At 31.7% G+C, this 18,008-nt stretch overlaps 2 protein-coding genes across 2 annotated transcripts; both read left to right on the top strand.

The window, feature by feature from the left end:
• Positions 1-3,070: 3,070 nt before the first annotated feature.
• Positions 3,071-4,422, top strand: LOC113381362. Its single transcript, XM_026620303.1, has 5 exons — positions 3,071-3,284; positions 3,352-3,477; positions 3,551-3,999; positions 4,078-4,237; positions 4,298-4,422. Exons 1-5 carry the CDS (start codon positions 3,071-3,073, stop codon positions 4,420-4,422), a joined length of 1,074 nt encoding a protein of 357 aa, XP_026476088.1.
• Positions 4,423-7,981: 3,559 nt separating this feature from the next.
• LOC113381363 lies at positions 7,982-9,333 on the top strand. The gene is made up of 5 exons (XM_026620304.1): positions 7,982-8,195; positions 8,263-8,388; positions 8,462-8,910; positions 8,989-9,148; positions 9,209-9,333. Exons 1-5 carry the CDS (start codon positions 7,982-7,984, stop codon positions 9,331-9,333), a joined length of 1,074 nt encoding a protein of 357 aa, XP_026476089.1.
• The last annotated feature ends 8,675 nt before the right edge of the window (positions 9,334-18,008 follow it).

The following is an 18,008-nucleotide window of genomic DNA, read 5'->3' on the forward strand; positions in this document are numbered from 1 at the left end:
TAAGATTTTTCTTATAGCTGAATCTCGTATTTCCTTTTTATTATCAAACAACATTGCTAATAAAATATTTTCTGAGTGAGCATAGTATGCGTTTTCTTTAGCAACATTGTTCACAATTTGTCTCAAATTCGAGTCTAAATATTGCGTCCAGCTAATAAATTTATAAAATAATATACTACCATACACCACAGAGTTGTAATATTTAATGTTAAAGTACATTGGAATATATACTTTCATTACGTAGTTTGCCAGAATTTTCAAATTTTTGGAAGGCTTATTAGTAGTTACATATAACCGAAGTAACCTACTAGCCTTCGTGAGCCAACGGGAATGTGCTATTGGCCCTGGTTTCATGTTAGCTAAGTCTGTCGATACTTCTCCAGAAGCAACTGCTTTAGCTATTTTTATTAAATAACTTGAGTCAGTTGTCGATTCAGCAGGACTTATATCAGCCAAATTTTCAAGTGGGATTGTTTCAAAGTCTTTTACCGGCTGGAAGTATATAGGAAAAAATAAATTATATTGAATTTGAACATAGGGTATTAAAAATAGTAAATATGTTATAACTCACCGGTATATTTTCGCATGTTTCAATTTGTTTGCTTAATATTCCAGTTTTTGTTCGTGGTCCAGTGGTCAATGATTTTTCCAAATAGTTAAATAAATGGCGAAGTGGAAGTTCGTTAAAGTGGAGAAGACACACAAACCAATGCAGTGGCCTGTTTAACTGAATTTCAAATCGACGTAAAATACCATTTTTTACGCCTGTATTTGCTGGTTCACCATCGCAACATATGCCTATCAAAGAATCGAGAGCTATTCCTTTATCGGCGAAAAACTCGTTCAATTTGATTACTTTACTTTCCGAATCTTCATTTTCCAATTTTGTGTAACCCAACAATTGGCCATTCGGTTCCTTTAAAATAACTAAATGCGCTTCTTTAATCATTCGTGGGTGAAACTTCTTATCGATTTTTTCCATGGTAATAGAATCATTTTTTCGGCCGTCGAATGAAAATGCTATTAATTCAGAAGAATCATATCGTTTGTGTAGAGCTTGCCTATTTTTCTGCCTCTCGCGAACGCTTTTATTTTTGTCCATAATGACAGGATTGCCCCAATCATCCGTTATGCCCAGGTCACGCAGGATTGCCGTCACCACGCCAGACCCAACTCTATCAGAAATTGCAAATCTGTCGCACATTAAGGCATAGCTTGGAGCCTTATATCTTCGACTATATGGACCACGTTTTATATGAGAAGTATTTTGTAAACTTTCCGAACTGCTTTTAAAATCAAAATCAACATCTGGAGTATATGTCTCACCTGGAGTAATATTGCTAGTTATTGTAGATTCTGATACTTCATCTTCAATTTTTATAATATATTCTGGTATCGTAGATTTCCTCTCATTATGTTGATCCATCATAAACGCTTGTAAATGTTTTGGGATCAATCCACAAGAACACAGTAATCTTCGCAAATCGCATTTGCATTTTCCAATATAAAATAATTCTTTCGTGGATTCTACAAACTCCTGAAATGATGCTTGGGTAGACTTGCTTTTATTTGTACTTTTATATTTATCAATCAATCGGTTCAATTTTCTAGCGATACTTCGTTTCTCCATAATTGGAATATCAATTTTTTCCCACGTCTGAATCAATTTCGTTACCACATTTGGAGTAAATGTTTTATATGAAAACATTTTATTTTGTTTTTTTGATTCTTCGGCCAAATAAAAATAATACCTGATAATTTCCATACTTGTCGGAAGATTTACACCAGTAAATTCTTTTGCTTCCCCAAATGTAATTTGATCATGCGAGCGCATATGATTCAAATTACTAGCACTTGCGCCTGAATTTAAATAAGAATTCGCCATTGATACTTCACGTCTAACTGGAGAACTGAATGAAGATTTATGCGAATTTTCCACATTAATATATTCTTTTCGAAAGTTCGAGAATTATTATAAAAAAATACTAGCGCACTCTGATGGAAATAAATAACAACAAACTAAACCCGATTTAAAAACCCCCGTACAAACTATTAAAAGAAATATAACTTACAATTGGAATTATTCACATGCCTAAATTAATATATTAACTTATTAAAAACAGTATTTTATTGAAAATTTCGCTGGCTAAAGAGTTATTTGCGATATATGGTTTTGAAGTCAAAATTCATTTAAATAACACATATATTTCATATGAAAAGGTGCCCATATCGCTTAATTTTACTTCTATAATGATTCGGCCCACCCTAATATATATATATATATATATATATATATATATGAGTTAAGTTCTAATAATCAGATGTTACATGCTACAAGACTCTTGTAGCTATTTTGATGTTCAGGCTGAAGTCCTAATCTTAATTCAGTGAACCCTACAATAGAATTAAAACACACTAAGCAAACAAAAACAACCTGAATAACATTTACCTGGGTAAATAAAATAACTATACTAAAACACTCTGCGAAGCCCTAATTAAAAATTTCCTAATAATTTCTAACAAAACTGTACTAGGTTTTGAATAACTATATGTTTGGTTTCCTGAAATAATATTGGTTGTGAAGAGACAATGTATGATCATGTAAATGTAAAAAACCCGCTTTCGTAAATAATTATATACTTACAATTGGGATTTCTATTTAACTGTCTAAAAGGTGTCTAAATGTGAGAGGTGAGAGACAATATAACAGTGGGTGTATTATTTTGACGTTTGACAGTTTTGTTTTTTTGTTTGACAGTTTTGTTTGACGCACATAGGTTTTTTGTCTTTCAATGTTGTCACATTTTTTTTATTCTCGGTTGCGCTTCGTATGTTGGTATGACAAAATTATCAGAAATTAGCTTCGTGTGAATCGTTGTGCTTCGAATAGGTTAGTGAATCATAGTAATCAAGAGAAATCTTTTTAATCATCGTCGTCAGCAGGTATTTTCTATTAATTTTTGTGATTGATTCATATATCAAATTGTTAAGAAAGGTTCAGCAAATGTAATTAGACTGATTTCGAAGATTTTCGAATGTTTTTGTAACCTCTTTACGATGGCTTTTCAGAATGTATACCCATGCGGTCGTTAAATTCATTAAAGAAACTGAAAATATAATAACCTCAGAGGTGCCTGTTAGTTGGCTATTCAAAACAGGCAATGAGATTACAAAGTGTTGGTGGCCTCCTGCTAATATAGCATCAAAAACTCCTTTAATAATGAAAAAAAGTGTACCCGACAGTACCTGGACAAAGGAAGATGTGAGTGTCATGCGTTATTTCGGTAAGTGCATTTCTTTAACTAAATATAAATGTAGATTTTTTTTTAAATCTATTTTTTCATTGCATAGATTCATATTATAAAGCAAGAAAGTTTGCGCAAGATAGTGATTATACATCGGCTGAGGAGAATCTTGGCAAAGGGTTTCGTTTAAAGAAACCCAACAGCCAATATCAATCAAATGAAGAAGAATATAGTACGTAAAAAATCCTACATATTTTAATGCAATAGAATATATATTTTTGAAAGAATAAAAAATAATCTTTCAGATTTTAATCCTAACCAACAATTGTTGCTGGATCTAGAATCACCGAGGAGTTCTACAAGTGCCAATTGCGTAACTCCTTCTAATGTAGAAGAATTGAGCCCTTTACCCTTATCCCCTCTCATGGGGATAAATCATGACGTTGGGTTATGCAAAACTTTCGAAGATCAAGGAACACAAACTGATAGGGATTGGTCTGCAGAAAGGCTGGAACAAAGAATAGTGAACATAAATGAAAACTTGGAGAAGCAGTGCACAAAAACCGATTTTATTCTCAGGGAGCTTGCCATTTTGAATACTAAAATGGATCAATTACTGCAAAATGCAAGTTATCCTACATTGACATGTAATCAAGATGGTAATGTCTTTGATTCTTTGTTTCCACTTGATGCCGAAGATGATATCACATGCTGTGAAGAGTTTTTAAAAGATGAAACATATGTTACAGAATTGGTAAACTATAATTGCACCTTGGGAGATATTGAAATAAAATAATTTGGAAGTAATTATATTTTAATGTTTTGTTTTTAGCAAAGCTATGTTGGAAAAATTGGTGGGGAAACTCCGGCTGAAAATATAAGAAATATATTGAAAAAAGTTTTTACCAAAAAATTGGCAGCTGTATGTTCTTGGTATGGCCGGAAAGGTAATATGCCAGTAAACAAGCTGAAAGTAATGGAAGTGATTAAAGGTAATTTAACTTCAATTTATTTTAATTAATGTTTCTAATTCCTGTTCGGTTTTATTTTAGACACAATAATTAACAACACCGCTGAATTTACAGAAGCCAAGTTTGTTAATATAGTTACAGAATGGTTTCGCTTTGGGAAACAAAGACTATATAGAGAACAAAACAGAAGACCCATAATAACATAATAATATATATAGAATAGAATAGAACTTTATTAAAATTCAATAGTTACAATTTAAGTCATTTACAATACATCAATACAATTATTATTTTTATCACAATATTATAATATAACTATAGTAATATCAGTGATATTTATGAACAGCTCAAGATTAACCTAATGACAATTAATAATTAACTTAGATTAAAGTATCCATTTATTGTATAAATAGGTTGATCTATAGGATGTTTTTTGACAGTCGCATTGAAACAATTCCTGCTTTTAAATTCGTTGGAAAGCTTGTTGTAAATTTCGACGCAACATTCTAACTCTTTCCGACAGTAAATAGCTACACCTCCGTGCATATGTATACTACTGCAGAATGAGCTGACTAGCCGAAAATCACGTATATAGGTCGATTCGCTCGTTGCCAAGCCAATGTTCACATAAACAAAAAATGTTTATTTTATTGTCATGGACAACTTTTGTTAATGTCTCCGTTTTATTGGATAAACATTGAATGTTCAAGGACATTATATATTAAACCAGTTTAACAATTTTTCTGCGTTTTTTCTACCAGATGGAATAAAAAACGATCCACACAGACTCCTTTTGGCCAAACATCCGGAGATTTTATTCTTTCCAATTCACTCACTGCAACGGATACCTTGAAAGAGGCATATGTTTTCGGATGTTTAGAAGCCATTTTCTCACATTCAATATTTTTGAAGTTTTTCTCATTTAAATAATTTTTTAGAGTTTCCGTCGATGTTTCCGGTGCCAGGCGAAACACATGCAAGTGGGCCTTCCTCACAACTCCCGCGAGTGTAGTGCTCACATTTGTTCCTTCTATGGCTTTGTTTTTTCGTTTCGGCGACTTCTTTTTCTGGACCAAAGTCCAGTTTCCATCGTCATTTGCTTTAATTGATTGTTGTTCAGCTTGGGTCGATTGATTAGGCAGCTCCGTGCTGGCAACCGCATCTCGGAATGTTTCGCTTCTACGCTTGTCTAATTCCTTTAAAGCAGTTGCTACTGCAACACACACCTGTTCTTTTGAGACCTTATTAGCATTGGCACTGTTTTTATTGGTAGATTTATGTTTAGGCTTCTTAGATGCTGCTTTCTCAGTATTACTATCAATATTGGGTGCAGCTGACGAAACTTCTTTTTTCTTTTCATTTGGCTTTAATAATTGCAGCATCTTAATTTTTTCTTCAAGATTCTGAATTATGTATTCCTTATCCTTTATTATTGTATGACGTAAAATACCATTTTTTACGCCTGTATTTGCTGGTTCACCATCGCAACATATGCCTATCAAAGAATCGAGAGCTATTCCTTTATCGGCGAAAAACTCGTTCAATTTGATTACTTTACTTTCCGAATCTTCATTTTCCAATTTTGTGTAACCCAACAATTGGCCATTCGGTTCCTTTAAAATAACTAAATGCGCTTCTTTAATCATTCGTGGGTGAAACTTCTTATCGATTTTTTCCATGGTAATAGAATCATTTTTTCGGCCGTCGAATGAAAATGCTATTAATTCAGAAGAATCATATCGTTTGTGTAGAGCTTGCCTATTTTTCTGCCTCTCGCGAACGCTTTTATTTTTGTCCATAATGACAGGATTGCCCCAATCATCCGTTATGCCCAGGTCACGCAGGATTGCCGTCACCACGCCAGACCCAACTCTATCAGAAATTGCAAATCTGTCGCACATTAAGGCATAGCTTGGAGCCTTATATCTTCGACTATATGGACCACGTTTTATATGAGAAGTATTTTGTAAACTTTCCGAACTGCTTTTAAAATCAAAATCAACATCTGGAGTATATGTCTCACCTGGAGTAATATTGCTAGTTATTGTAGATTCTGATACTTCATCTTCAATTTTTATAATATATTCTGGTATCGTAGATTTCCTCTCATTATGTTGATCCATCATAAACGCTTGTAAATGTTTTGGGATCAATCCACAAGAACACAGTAATCTTCGCAAATCGCATTTGCATTTTCCAATATAAAATAATTCTTTCGTGGATTCTACAAACTCCTGAAATGATGCTTGGGTAGACTTGCTTTTATTTGTACTTTTATATTTATCAATCAATCGGTTCAATTTTCTAGCGATACTTCGTTTCTCCATAATTGGAATATCAATTTTTTCCCACGTCTGAATCAATTTCGTTACCACATTTGGAGTAAATGTTTTATATGAAAACATTTTATTTTGTTTTTTTGATTCTTCGGCCAAATAAAAATAATACCTGATAATTTCCATACTTGTCGGAAGATTTACACCAGTAAATTCTTTTGCTTCCCCAAATGTAATTTGATCATGCGAGCGCATATGATTCAAATTACTAGCACTTGCGCCTGAATTTAAATAAGAATTCGCCATTGATACTTCACGTCTAACTGGAGAACTGAATGAAGATTTATGCGAATTTTCCACATTAATATATTCTTTTCGAAAGTTCGAGAATTATTATAAAAAAATACTAGCGCACTCTGATGGAAATAAATAACAACAAACTAAACCCGATTTAAAAACCCCCGTACAAACTATTAAAAGAAATATAACTTACAATTGGAATTATTCACATGCCTAAATTAATATATTAACTTATTAAAAACAGTATTTTATTGAAAATTTCGCTGGCTAAAGAGTTATTTGCGATATATGGTTTTGAAGTCAAAATTCATTTAAATAACACATATATTTCATATGAAAAGGTGCCCATATCGCTTAATTTTACTTCTATAATGATTCGGCCCACCCTAATATATATATATATATATATATATATATATGAGTTAAGTTCTAATAATCAGATGTTACATGCTACAAGACTCTTGTAGCTATTTTGATGTTCAGGCTGAAGTCCTAATCTTAATTCAGTGAACCCTACAATAGAATTAAAACACACTAAGCAAACAAAAACAACCTGAATAACATTTACCTGGGTAAATAAAATAACTATACTAAAACACTCTGCGAAGCCCTAATTAAAAATTTCCTAATAATTTCTAACAAAACTGTACTAGGTTTTGAATAACTATATGTTTGGTTTCCTGAAATAATATTGGTTGTGAAGAGACAATGTATGATCATGTAAATGTAAAAAACCCGCTTTCGTAAATAATTATATACTTACAATTGGGATTTCTATTTAACTGTCTAAAAGGTGTCTAAATGTGAGAGGTGAGAGACAATATAACAGTGGGTGTATTATTTTGACGTTTGACAGTTTTGTTTTTTTGTTTGACAGTTTTGTTTGACGCACATAGGTTTTTTGTCTTTCAATGTTGTCACATTTTTTTTATTCTCGGTTGCGCTTCGTATGTTGGTATGACAAAATTATCAGAAATTAGCTTCGTGTGAATCGTTGTGCTTCGAATAGGTTAGTGAATCATAGTAATCAAGAGAAATCTTTTTAATCATCGTCGTCAGCAGGTATTTTCTATTAATTTTTGTGATTGATTCATATATCAAATTGTTAAGAAAGGTTCAGCAAATGTAATTAGACTGATTTCGAAGATTTTCGAATGTTTTTGTAACCTCTTTACGATGGCTTTTCAGAATGTATACCCATGCGGTCGTTAAATTCATTAAAGAAACTGAAAATATAATAACCTCAGAGGTGCCTGTTAGTTGGCTATTCAAAACAGGCAATGAGATTACAAAGTGTTGGTGGCCTCCTGCTAATATAGCATCAAAAACTCCTTTAATAATGAAAAAAAGTGTACCCGACAGTACCTGGACAAAGGAAGATGTGAGTGTCATGCGTTATTTCGGTAAGTGCATTTCTTTAACTAAATATAAATGTAGATTTTTTTTTAAATCTATTTTTTCATTGCATAGATTCATATTATAAAGCAAGAAAGTTTGCGCAAGATAGTGATTATACATCGGCTGAGGAGAATCTTGGCAAAGGGTTTCGTTTAAAGAAACCCAACAGCCAATATCAATCAAATGAAGAAGAATATAGTACGTAAAAAATCCTACATATTTTAATGCAATAGAATATATATTTTTGAAAGAATAAAAAATAATCTTTCAGATTTTAATCCTAACCAACAATTGTTGCTGGATCTAGAATCACCGAGGAGTTCTACAAGTGCCAATTGCGTAACTCCTTCTAATGTAGAAGAATTGAGCCCTTTACCCTTATCCCCTCTCATGGGGATAAATCATGACGTTGGGTTATGCAAAACTTTCGAAGATCAAGGAACACAAACTGATAGGGATTGGTCTGCAGAAAGGCTGGAACAAAGAATAGTGAACATAAATGAAAACTTGGAGAAGCAGTGCACAAAAACCGATTTTATTCTCAGGGAGCTTGCCATTTTGAATACTAAAATGGATCAATTACTGCAAAATGCAAGTTATCCTACATTGACATGTAATCAAGATGGTAATGTCTTTGATTCTTTGTTTCCACTTGATGCCGAAGATGATATCACATGCTGTGAAGAGTTTTTAAAAGATGAAACATATGTTACAGAATTGGTAAACTATAATTGCACCTTGGGAGATATTGAAATAAAATAATTTGGAAGTAATTATATTTTAATGTTTTGTTTTTAGCAAAGCTATGTTGGAAAAATTGGTGGGGAAACTCCGGCTGAAAATATAAGAAATATATTGAAAAAAGTTTTTACCAAAAAATTGGCAGCTGTATGTTCTTGGTATGGCCGGAAAGGTAATATGCCAGTAAACAAGCTGAAAGTAATGGAAGTGATTAAAGGTAATTTAACTTCAATTTATTTTAATTAATGTTTCTAATTCCTGTTCGGTTTTATTTTAGACACAATAATTAACAACACCGCTGAATTTACAGAAGCCAAGTTTGTTAATATAGTTACAGAATGGTTTCGCTTTGGGAAACAAAGACTATATAGAGAACAAAACAGAAGACCCATAATAACATAATAATATATATAGAATAGAATAGAACTTTATTAAAATTCAATAGTTACAATTTAAGTCATTTACAATACATCAATACAATTATTATTTTTATCACAATATTATAATATAACTATAGTAATATCAGTGATATTTATGAACAGCTCAAGATTAACCTAATGACAATTAATAATTAACTTAGATTAAAGTATCCATTTATTGTATAAATAGGTTGATCTATAGGATGTTTTTTGACAGTCGCATTGAAACAATTCCTGCTTTTAAATTCGTTGGAAAGCTTGTTGTAAATTTCGACGCAACATTCTAACTCTTTCCGACAGTAAATAGCTACACCTCCGTGCATATGTATACTACTGCAGAATGAGCTGACTAGCCGAAAATCACGTATATAGGTCGATTCGCTCGTTGCCAAGCCAATGTTCACATAAACAAAAAATGTTTATTTTATTGTCATGGACAACTTTTGTTAATGTCTCCGTTTTATTGGATAAACATTGAATGTTCAAGGACATTATATATTAAACCAGTTTAACAATTTTTCTGCGTTTTTTCTACCAGATGGAATAAAAAACGATCCACACAGACTCCTTTTGGCCAAACATCCGGAGATTTTATTCTTTCCAATTCACTCACTGCAACGGATACCTTGAAAGAGGCATATGTTTTCGGATGTTTAGAAGCCATTTTCTCACATTCAATATTTTTGAAGTTTTTCTCATTTAAATAATTTTTTAGAGTTTCCGTCGATGTTTCCGGTGCCAGGCGAAACACATGCAAGTGGGCCTTCCTCACAACTCCCGCGAGTGTAGTGCTCACATTTGTTCCTTCTATGGCTTTGTTTTTTCGTTTCGGCGACTTCTTTTTCTGGACCAAAGTCCAGTTTCCATCGTCATTTGCTTTAATTGATTGTTGTTCAGCTTGGGTCGATTGATTAGGCAGCTCCGTGCTGGCAACCGCATCTCGGAATGTTTCGCTTCTACGCTTGTCTAATTCCTTTAAAGCAGTTGCTACTGCAACACACACCTGTTCTTTTGAGACCTTATTAGCATTGGCACTGTTTTTATTGGTAGATTTATGTTTAGGCTTCTTAGATGCTGCTTTCTCAGTATTACTATCAATATTGGGTGCAGCTGACGAAACTTCTTTTTTCTTTTCATTTGGCTTTAATAATTGCAGCATCTTAATTTTTTCTTCAAGATTCTGAATTATGTATTCCTTATCCTTTATTATTGTCATTTTATCGTTTATTATGGTATTTTTATCGGTAATTGTTTGTTTTAAGTTGTTAATAGTATCCATATGTTTGTCACTCGACACTTCACTGCTCACCTCACAGCACTGTATCAAATTTCCAACAATGAATTTGAAACCTTTTCTTGTGGCACAACTCACATGGTAAATTTTGCCACAGTTCTTACAAACACCCACACTTGCAGAAGGTTTTGTTTCACAGCAGTTGTAGGTTTTTTTGGAATCCGATTCCGGAATATTTAATTGTGTCAGAGACATTACGACACTTCAAAAAACACGTCCGCACGGTTCAACGGTTAACGGTCATATCATATATAATTTAATATTATATATATTATATATATTATATATATAATATTAAACTATGTTTATAAACTTTGGAGTTTAATGGTAACACACATTCTTGAAATATGTATTTGCAGCCAAAATAGTCAAAATAAAAAGTGACGAATAAATTACTTATATTCATGTACATTTCAAACACCGTATGTGTGTCATCATTCCCAAGTTAATAAATTCAAGGCAGAAAAAATCAAAACATATTGTTGAATGAAAAACCCAAGACATTAAATAAAAAGATGTTTTGTTTTTTTCATTGAACAATGTGTTAAAATTTGTGTGCGCTTTTTCCTGCTTGAGTGTATTAATTTGCTGAATGATGACACACATTCAGTGTTTGAAATATACATGAATATAGTTAATTTATTCATTGCTTATTATTTTGACTATTTTGGCTGCAAATACATATTTCAAGAATATGTGTGAGCATCAAACTTCAAAGTTTATAAACACACACACATATATATATATATATATATATATATATATATTTATATTTATATTTATATGAATTTATTCCTGTTAGTTTCAATATGAATTTTATGTGTATATATACATATGTATGTGTATATGTATATATACACACATGTATATATATGTTTGCATTATTCTTTTTTAATATGAATTTATTCCTGTTAGTTTCAATATGAATTTTATTCCAAGTTATTTTTTCAATAAGATTGTTTATTTTAATATTATCAATTTATTAATATAATTTATACATGTATATATCAAAATATGAATTTATTAATGTTAATTTTACTGATTTTTTTAAATTTAAGTAATGTATTATTGTTACTATGAAATTTGTCATAAAAATGTTCAATAAAATTACTTTAAAATATTAATTTTACCTTTTAATATTTATATCCAAAACAATTTATTTGCAGGAAATTCCATTAAATAATTATGTAACATAAAAGACACCTACACGCTTTTTTATTCAATTTAGATACGTAGCAAAAAGGCAACCGCGGTGTATCAGTGTGCAACGAAACAGCCGTTACGTTCTTGCCCGCGAAATAGATACTTCAGTGTGCCTCCCAGGTTACGTACCTGGTTCGTGCGGACGTGCCAGCGTTACGTAACAGTCATGGCTTTGTTACGTTTTGTGGTTTACTGGGAAGTTACCCCGCATATAGGATAAAAAGGTCTAGATAACAAATTTTTGGAAGATATCAAAAAAGCATATTTCTACAATGATGAAGTAGAAGTCAGATTACTGAACGTAGTCAGATAATTGTTCGTTTGATATGTGTTATTTGTTGTGATATAATTGTTATGGTTTTCACAATATAGTTTATATTTGCTCAAAGTCAAATTGGACCTTTGTGTGTCGCCCTGCGACTTACTATATATACTTTTCATTAAATTTACTTTAATTCATCGAATGTAACTTGAAACCTTTCAAAAAGCAGGTCAAAGAAGAAATACTTAATGCATTTTTTATCTCTCCTCGCAAAAATTTGAAAATTTTGTATAAGCTAAGAAACGTAATTAATAAGCCGAAAGACCAAAAAAGACTCGGATTGGATTATACGATGTTTTCTATAGAAAGTGTATAAAACTTGCAGTTTGATTGTATTGACAAAATATAGACAAACTAATGGGGTTTATTGTTTTTATAATACCTAATTGTATACAGCATTCAAACAACACATCCTTATGCACTTAGAGTATTAATATTTTTATTCTCTAGAAATGGTTTAGAATATACCTTATTTAGCAAAACAACGTTTGCCGGGTCAGCTAGTTATATATACATTATTACAAAAAAGACAGATACTTGATTTAAAGATACAACTACCTTATTCGAAATAAATATCTAAGCAACTTGTACTTAATTACCTGAGGCAAGATTACTAGTAATCATCTGTCTTCTAAAATAACACCAAGTTCTAAAATAATTATTATTATAATACATTCATTAGGCTCGGGAGAACACGAACTCTTCGAAACGGCTAGAACTGCCTTTGTCAAAAACTAATCAGCACGTCTCCTTATCAATACGAATCGAGTATTTTTTGAATTATTTAAATCGGTTGATCAATGTTATAGACGAAATTGTCGACGAAAATGTATGCACACACATACATCAATTTTTTATAAGATATGTCAATATGTATAGAAGCGTGTGGAACGTAAAGATATATCAAAATTTTCATTTTCGTTATTTTTGCGATTACTATAACTTACCCTACGGGAAGTTAATAAACATGTGAACAAATAGTAAATATGGCGTTGATTAATCGAACCCTGATTTAACGCTTTCTTTTCAAATTGGATTTCAAGCGAGAAACATCGAATAGTTAAGTCGAGTCATTACGTTTAGTTTTTTTTTAAACTGTTAAAATCAGAAAAAAACGTGGAGGAGGTAAGCATTTTCTTGACCTAAGTGCAAGTAGGCAGCGTGCAATTGCTAATGAAACCAGAAAGCAGTTTCTAAATTATTTTAAAAATGGAGAGCAGAATTCTTCAGCTGATAAGTCTAGTGAATCTATTAGTAGCACTAATGGAAGTGACAAAGATGTTCGTTGCAATTCACAACACCCCGCATGCGAAAACCCTATACTTCGTGTGAATTTTAGTGATAATACAAGCACCAGCAGAAATGATGAAGCTGTCTGCTCGAATTTTGATGCCACAGTACGTGATGAAAATGAATTGCTTTCCGATAACAAAATAGCGGAAAAATTGCCATTAAAAAGTGAGCTGAGGATTTGGTTTAACGAATGCGGAGGTACAACATTGCGGTCCTTAACAAAGTTGTTAAAAATCCTTAGACGCCATGGCCATGAGGACACATTACCTGCTGATGCTAGGACATTGTTGAGTCTCCAAAAGAAGCTACTAAAGGCATTGAATCAATTAATGGCGGCGATTACGTACATTTTGGAGTTGAAAAAGGTATCATCCGGTCCATGAAAAGATATGTTAAGGTTTGTCCAGATAGAATAGGTATCAAAGTCAACTGTGATGGGTTATCTTTGACAAAAAGCTCGAATAGTACCTTTTGGCCGATTTCCATAATGCTTGATATACCGGAGAAGGTTGAACCTTTTCTGGTTGGTGTGCATCATGGTAGAGGCAAACCTGAGGATGCCAACGCTTTTCTTCAGCCTTTTGTTGAAGAGATGAAAGTGTTAAAAGAAAACGGAATAATTTTCCAAAACAAAAGGTTTATAAATTTAGTGTCACAGGCGTTGTCCTCGATGGACGCCTAAAATACTGAACCGATTTAAGATTGGTTTTGCTCACCGTGTACATATGGATCCCATTTAGGACATAGGATATAATAAAAATCTCAATTAGTAGCCGAAATTTTATATTATTTAATTAAAAAACATTTTGACATTTTGCCATAGTTTGAGTTCTGTCGAGAGTCTACCACTCTAGACAAAAACCATAGAGTCATAAATTTGATGCAGGAGTTAACGCATTACGATGCGTTTCTATGAGCTACGGTGACGGTTGGAAACATGTTATGTATTTTTATGTTGCCAATTGTGATTTGATGTTCATAATAAGGAGCCACTAAATTCTGATAACATGGCAGATGGGTTTTGACGTTTAAAAAGCACCTACGCTCTGAAGTTGGCTCCGGGATAGAGCATAAACTGTCATTTCGTGGAATATTTAGTCCCGCGTTCTTTTCTCATTTTTGTGAGGGTATAGCGTCGCGTCGGTTTCGTTTCAAGTAAGCGTTTTATTATATTTTCTGCTTTTTCTTTTCGTGTAATTAGAATTCTTTCGTTCTGTTGCTATTTCTAATTCTATTCTTTTTTTTATTTGTTTATAACAGTTTTTTTCACATATTTCAGTTCGGTTTTTCGTTATTTTGCTCTGGATCGCTTTCCTTGCGTTGCTTTTTTTGCTCTAGTATGTTATATCTAGTAATAAGTGTTTTTTAGGATTTTTTACTTACAATTAGATTGCGTATGTTTCTTTTTAGTTTAGTTACGTGTTTTTTTAGATTTTTACTTAGCTTGCGTAAGTTTATTTTTAGTTTCATATTTTTACTATTTAGATACTTACTTTTATTTCACTTTAGGTTACATTCTATTTTATAAGCTTATTTTTAGATTTTGATCATTTATATTAGGTTACATTCTATTTTATAAGCTTATTTTTAGATTTTGCTTGATCAGTACTAAGGAAAATTTTATAGGTATGTAGTGCTTTTATATATGTACATTCATCTTATTTATTATTGTGTTACATATAAATCATTTTTGTAGGTACACCATCAAGGAAAACCAGAATAAGATGTCCACTCCCTCCCTGCTCCTCTGTTTTTTTTAGGTACACAAGTTTATACGATCATATTGAGTTTTATCACAAAACTACAATTGATTATGAACAGTTTGTGTTTCAAACCATTAAAGGTTTGAAGTCTTCTCTCTCATAATTTATAACCCTAATTACACAATTACCTACATTTTTGACTTTGTAGATTTTGAATTGTGGAAAGCGGACATAGAGCGGAAGGAGTTTTCGCATTATGTAAAATGCAATTCAGGATATAAATCAAAAACTGATGACAAGACAATTTATTTCAATTGCCACAGGTCATATACATATGACCAAAAACCCACTGTACGCTTGTTTACTAAAACGAACAACAAAACCGGATATGCTTGCCCATCAAGGATTAGTTGTACTATTAATCACAATGGAACAGTTCATGTTGAATTTTGGAAGACACATGTGTATATATTTTGAATAAAAATATTTGATGAAATAGATGGTTTTAATTGTGTTTCTTATTGCCTACGTTAATCATTGTTAGAAAAAGTAATCAGATCACTTAAAGATAAAAATAGGCAAAAATATCGGACTGAACTTAAGTTTATTATATTACTATACATATGCTAGCCTTTAATATATATATATATATATATATATATATATATATATATATATACATCCATATGAGTTAAGTTCTAATAATCAGATGTTACATGCTACAAGACTCTTGTAGCTATTTTGATGTTCAGGCTGAATTTCTAATCTTAATTCAGTGAACCCTACAATAGAATTAAAACACACTAAGCAAACAAAAACAACCTGAATAACATTTACCTGGGTAAATAAAATAACTATACTAAAACACTCTGCGAAGCCCTAATTAAAAATTTCCTAATAATTTCTAACAAAACTGTACTAGGTTTTGAATAACTATATGTTTGGTTTCCTGAAATAATATTGGTTGTGAAGAGACAATTTATGATCATGTAAATGTAAAAGAACCGCTTTCGTGAATAATTATATACTTACAATTGGGATTTGTATTTAACTGTCTAAAAGGTGTCTAAATGTGAGAGGTGAGAGACAATATAACAACGGGTGTACTATTTTGACGTTTGACAGTTTTGTTTTTTTGTTTGACAGTTTTGTTTGACGCACATAGGTTTTTTGTCTTTCAATGTTGTTACACTTTTTTTATTCTCGGTTGCGCTTCGTATGTTGGTATGACAAAATTATCAGAAATTAGCTTCGTGTGTTCATAATAAGCGTACGGCGAAATATATTTGTGAGGTTAGGTTGTAATATGTCAAATGCTTATTGAAAGCGGAGTTTTAGCAGAGAATATCACCATTTACGGTATGTATATTAATATATTGAACACCGTTATATTATTACACGATACAAATCAAGCGTTATAACCAAATTTATCATTTTCCTAACAGCAACTAACTCTAATAACAACTAAATCTAATGAAGCACAGTGGTAAAATTCAAATATTCAAATGACTACTATGGATGATTAACGTGCAGTTGGTTCTGACTATTATTAATTAAGTTAATTGTATTGATGGTGCACTATTGAGTCTATTGAAAAATAACCATGTAAGTATTAAAACATAGAAGTGTTTCATAGTGAATTCATCAAGCAGGAAACTACAATGAATAAAATGTGCTAATATTACAGCCTGCAACACATTGTGTTAATATTACAGCCCAATTTTGACGAAGGCAACAAACATGCTCCAATATTTTCAGGCAATGAACTTTAGAAATAAAAGAGAAGCCATGTGCTGCAAGAAAGTTTTAAATAAGAAGTGATTCTTTTAGAATGAATTTCTTCGATACTATCAGATTGCACGATACCATTTAAGAGGTAACAATTTCTGATACAATTAGCATTTGCGATGACTATCACCAAGGCTCAGGGACAAACAATGCCCGTTTTTGGACTTGAATTAGAAAATCAATGTTTTTTGCACAGGTAATTATATGTTGACCAAAGAGGATTTGGTCAAAAATATTGTGCATCAATTAGTTTTAAGCTATATTTATAAAAGCATTCATTATTGAGTAATAATAATGGAATAGGAATATGTGATACAGCTATATGAAACAAGTAAATAATTGAAATTAGAATAATGTATGCATAGATAAGTAAGCATAATGTATGTAATATAATAAATTAATTACATCGTATATATTTTTTATATATCGTAATATTTAAGTTTAGAAAAATATTATGCAGTCAATTGTATGTTTGCATAATGGTATTTATGAGATATATGTATGTTGAAAGTTATATAGGTGGTGTTTTAAATTAATAGTAAATTTGCTTAGAATATTATATATTATAATTCTTTGTAATTAAAACGAGAATTATTTAGAAGTGTATTTTGAATAATATTTAAATATATAATACAAATATATTTATATATATATATATATATATATATATATATATATATCGAATATATATATATATATATCCCAGACAGCACAAGACATGCCAGGGAATATCCCTGTTGTCCTCACAATCTCCTAATATCGCGATATCCTATGAATATCCGAATTGCATGCAAGGGGACGTCTCAAACCCAAAGGACTCGAGCAGGTATAACGAACGGTTCACGAACATGTCGCTCTCATACGCGCACGGCTTGAGACCTCTAAACGTATATGTTTGTCCCTTTCTCTTTCGTCGCGTCGGTTTTGCGTCCTTTAAGGTTAGCGTCATCAAAAAGACGCTATATGTCGAATTATCATAGTTTTTTAGTAATTGAGTAATAATAGTGAAAATTTATTTGTTTTATATAATTATATGAGCGTGTGTTAATTAATAT

The sequence above is a fragment of the Ctenocephalides felis genome, unplaced genomic scaffold (genome assembly GCF_003426905.1).
Source record: "Ctenocephalides felis isolate EL2017-DRISC unplaced genomic scaffold, ASM342690v1 CF-g0.4_SCAFFOLD_02837, whole genome shotgun sequence".
NCBI classification, from domain to species: Eukaryota; Metazoa; Arthropoda; class Insecta; order Siphonaptera; family Pulicidae; genus Ctenocephalides; species Ctenocephalides felis.

Coding starts and splice junctions, on each gene's coding strand:
- LOC113381362 (XM_026620303.1), top strand. CDS start 3,071: ATGTATACCCATGCGGTCGTTAAATTCATTAAAGAAACTGAAAATATA. Junction 3,478..3,550: donor ATCAAATGAAGAAGAATATA/GTACGTAAAAAA, acceptor ATAATCTTTCAG/ATTTTAATCCTAACCAACAA. Junction 4,000..4,077: donor AAACATATGTTACAGAATTG/GTAAACTATAAT, acceptor TTTTGTTTTTAG/CAAAGCTATGTTGGAAAAAT.
- LOC113381363 (XM_026620304.1), top strand. CDS start 7,982: ATGTATACCCATGCGGTCGTTAAATTCATTAAAGAAACTGAAAATATA. Junction 8,911..8,988: donor AAACATATGTTACAGAATTG/GTAAACTATAAT, acceptor TTTTGTTTTTAG/CAAAGCTATGTTGGAAAAAT. Junction 9,149..9,208: donor AGTAATGGAAGTGATTAAAG/GTAATTTAACTT, acceptor GTTTTATTTTAG/ACACAATAATTAACAACACC.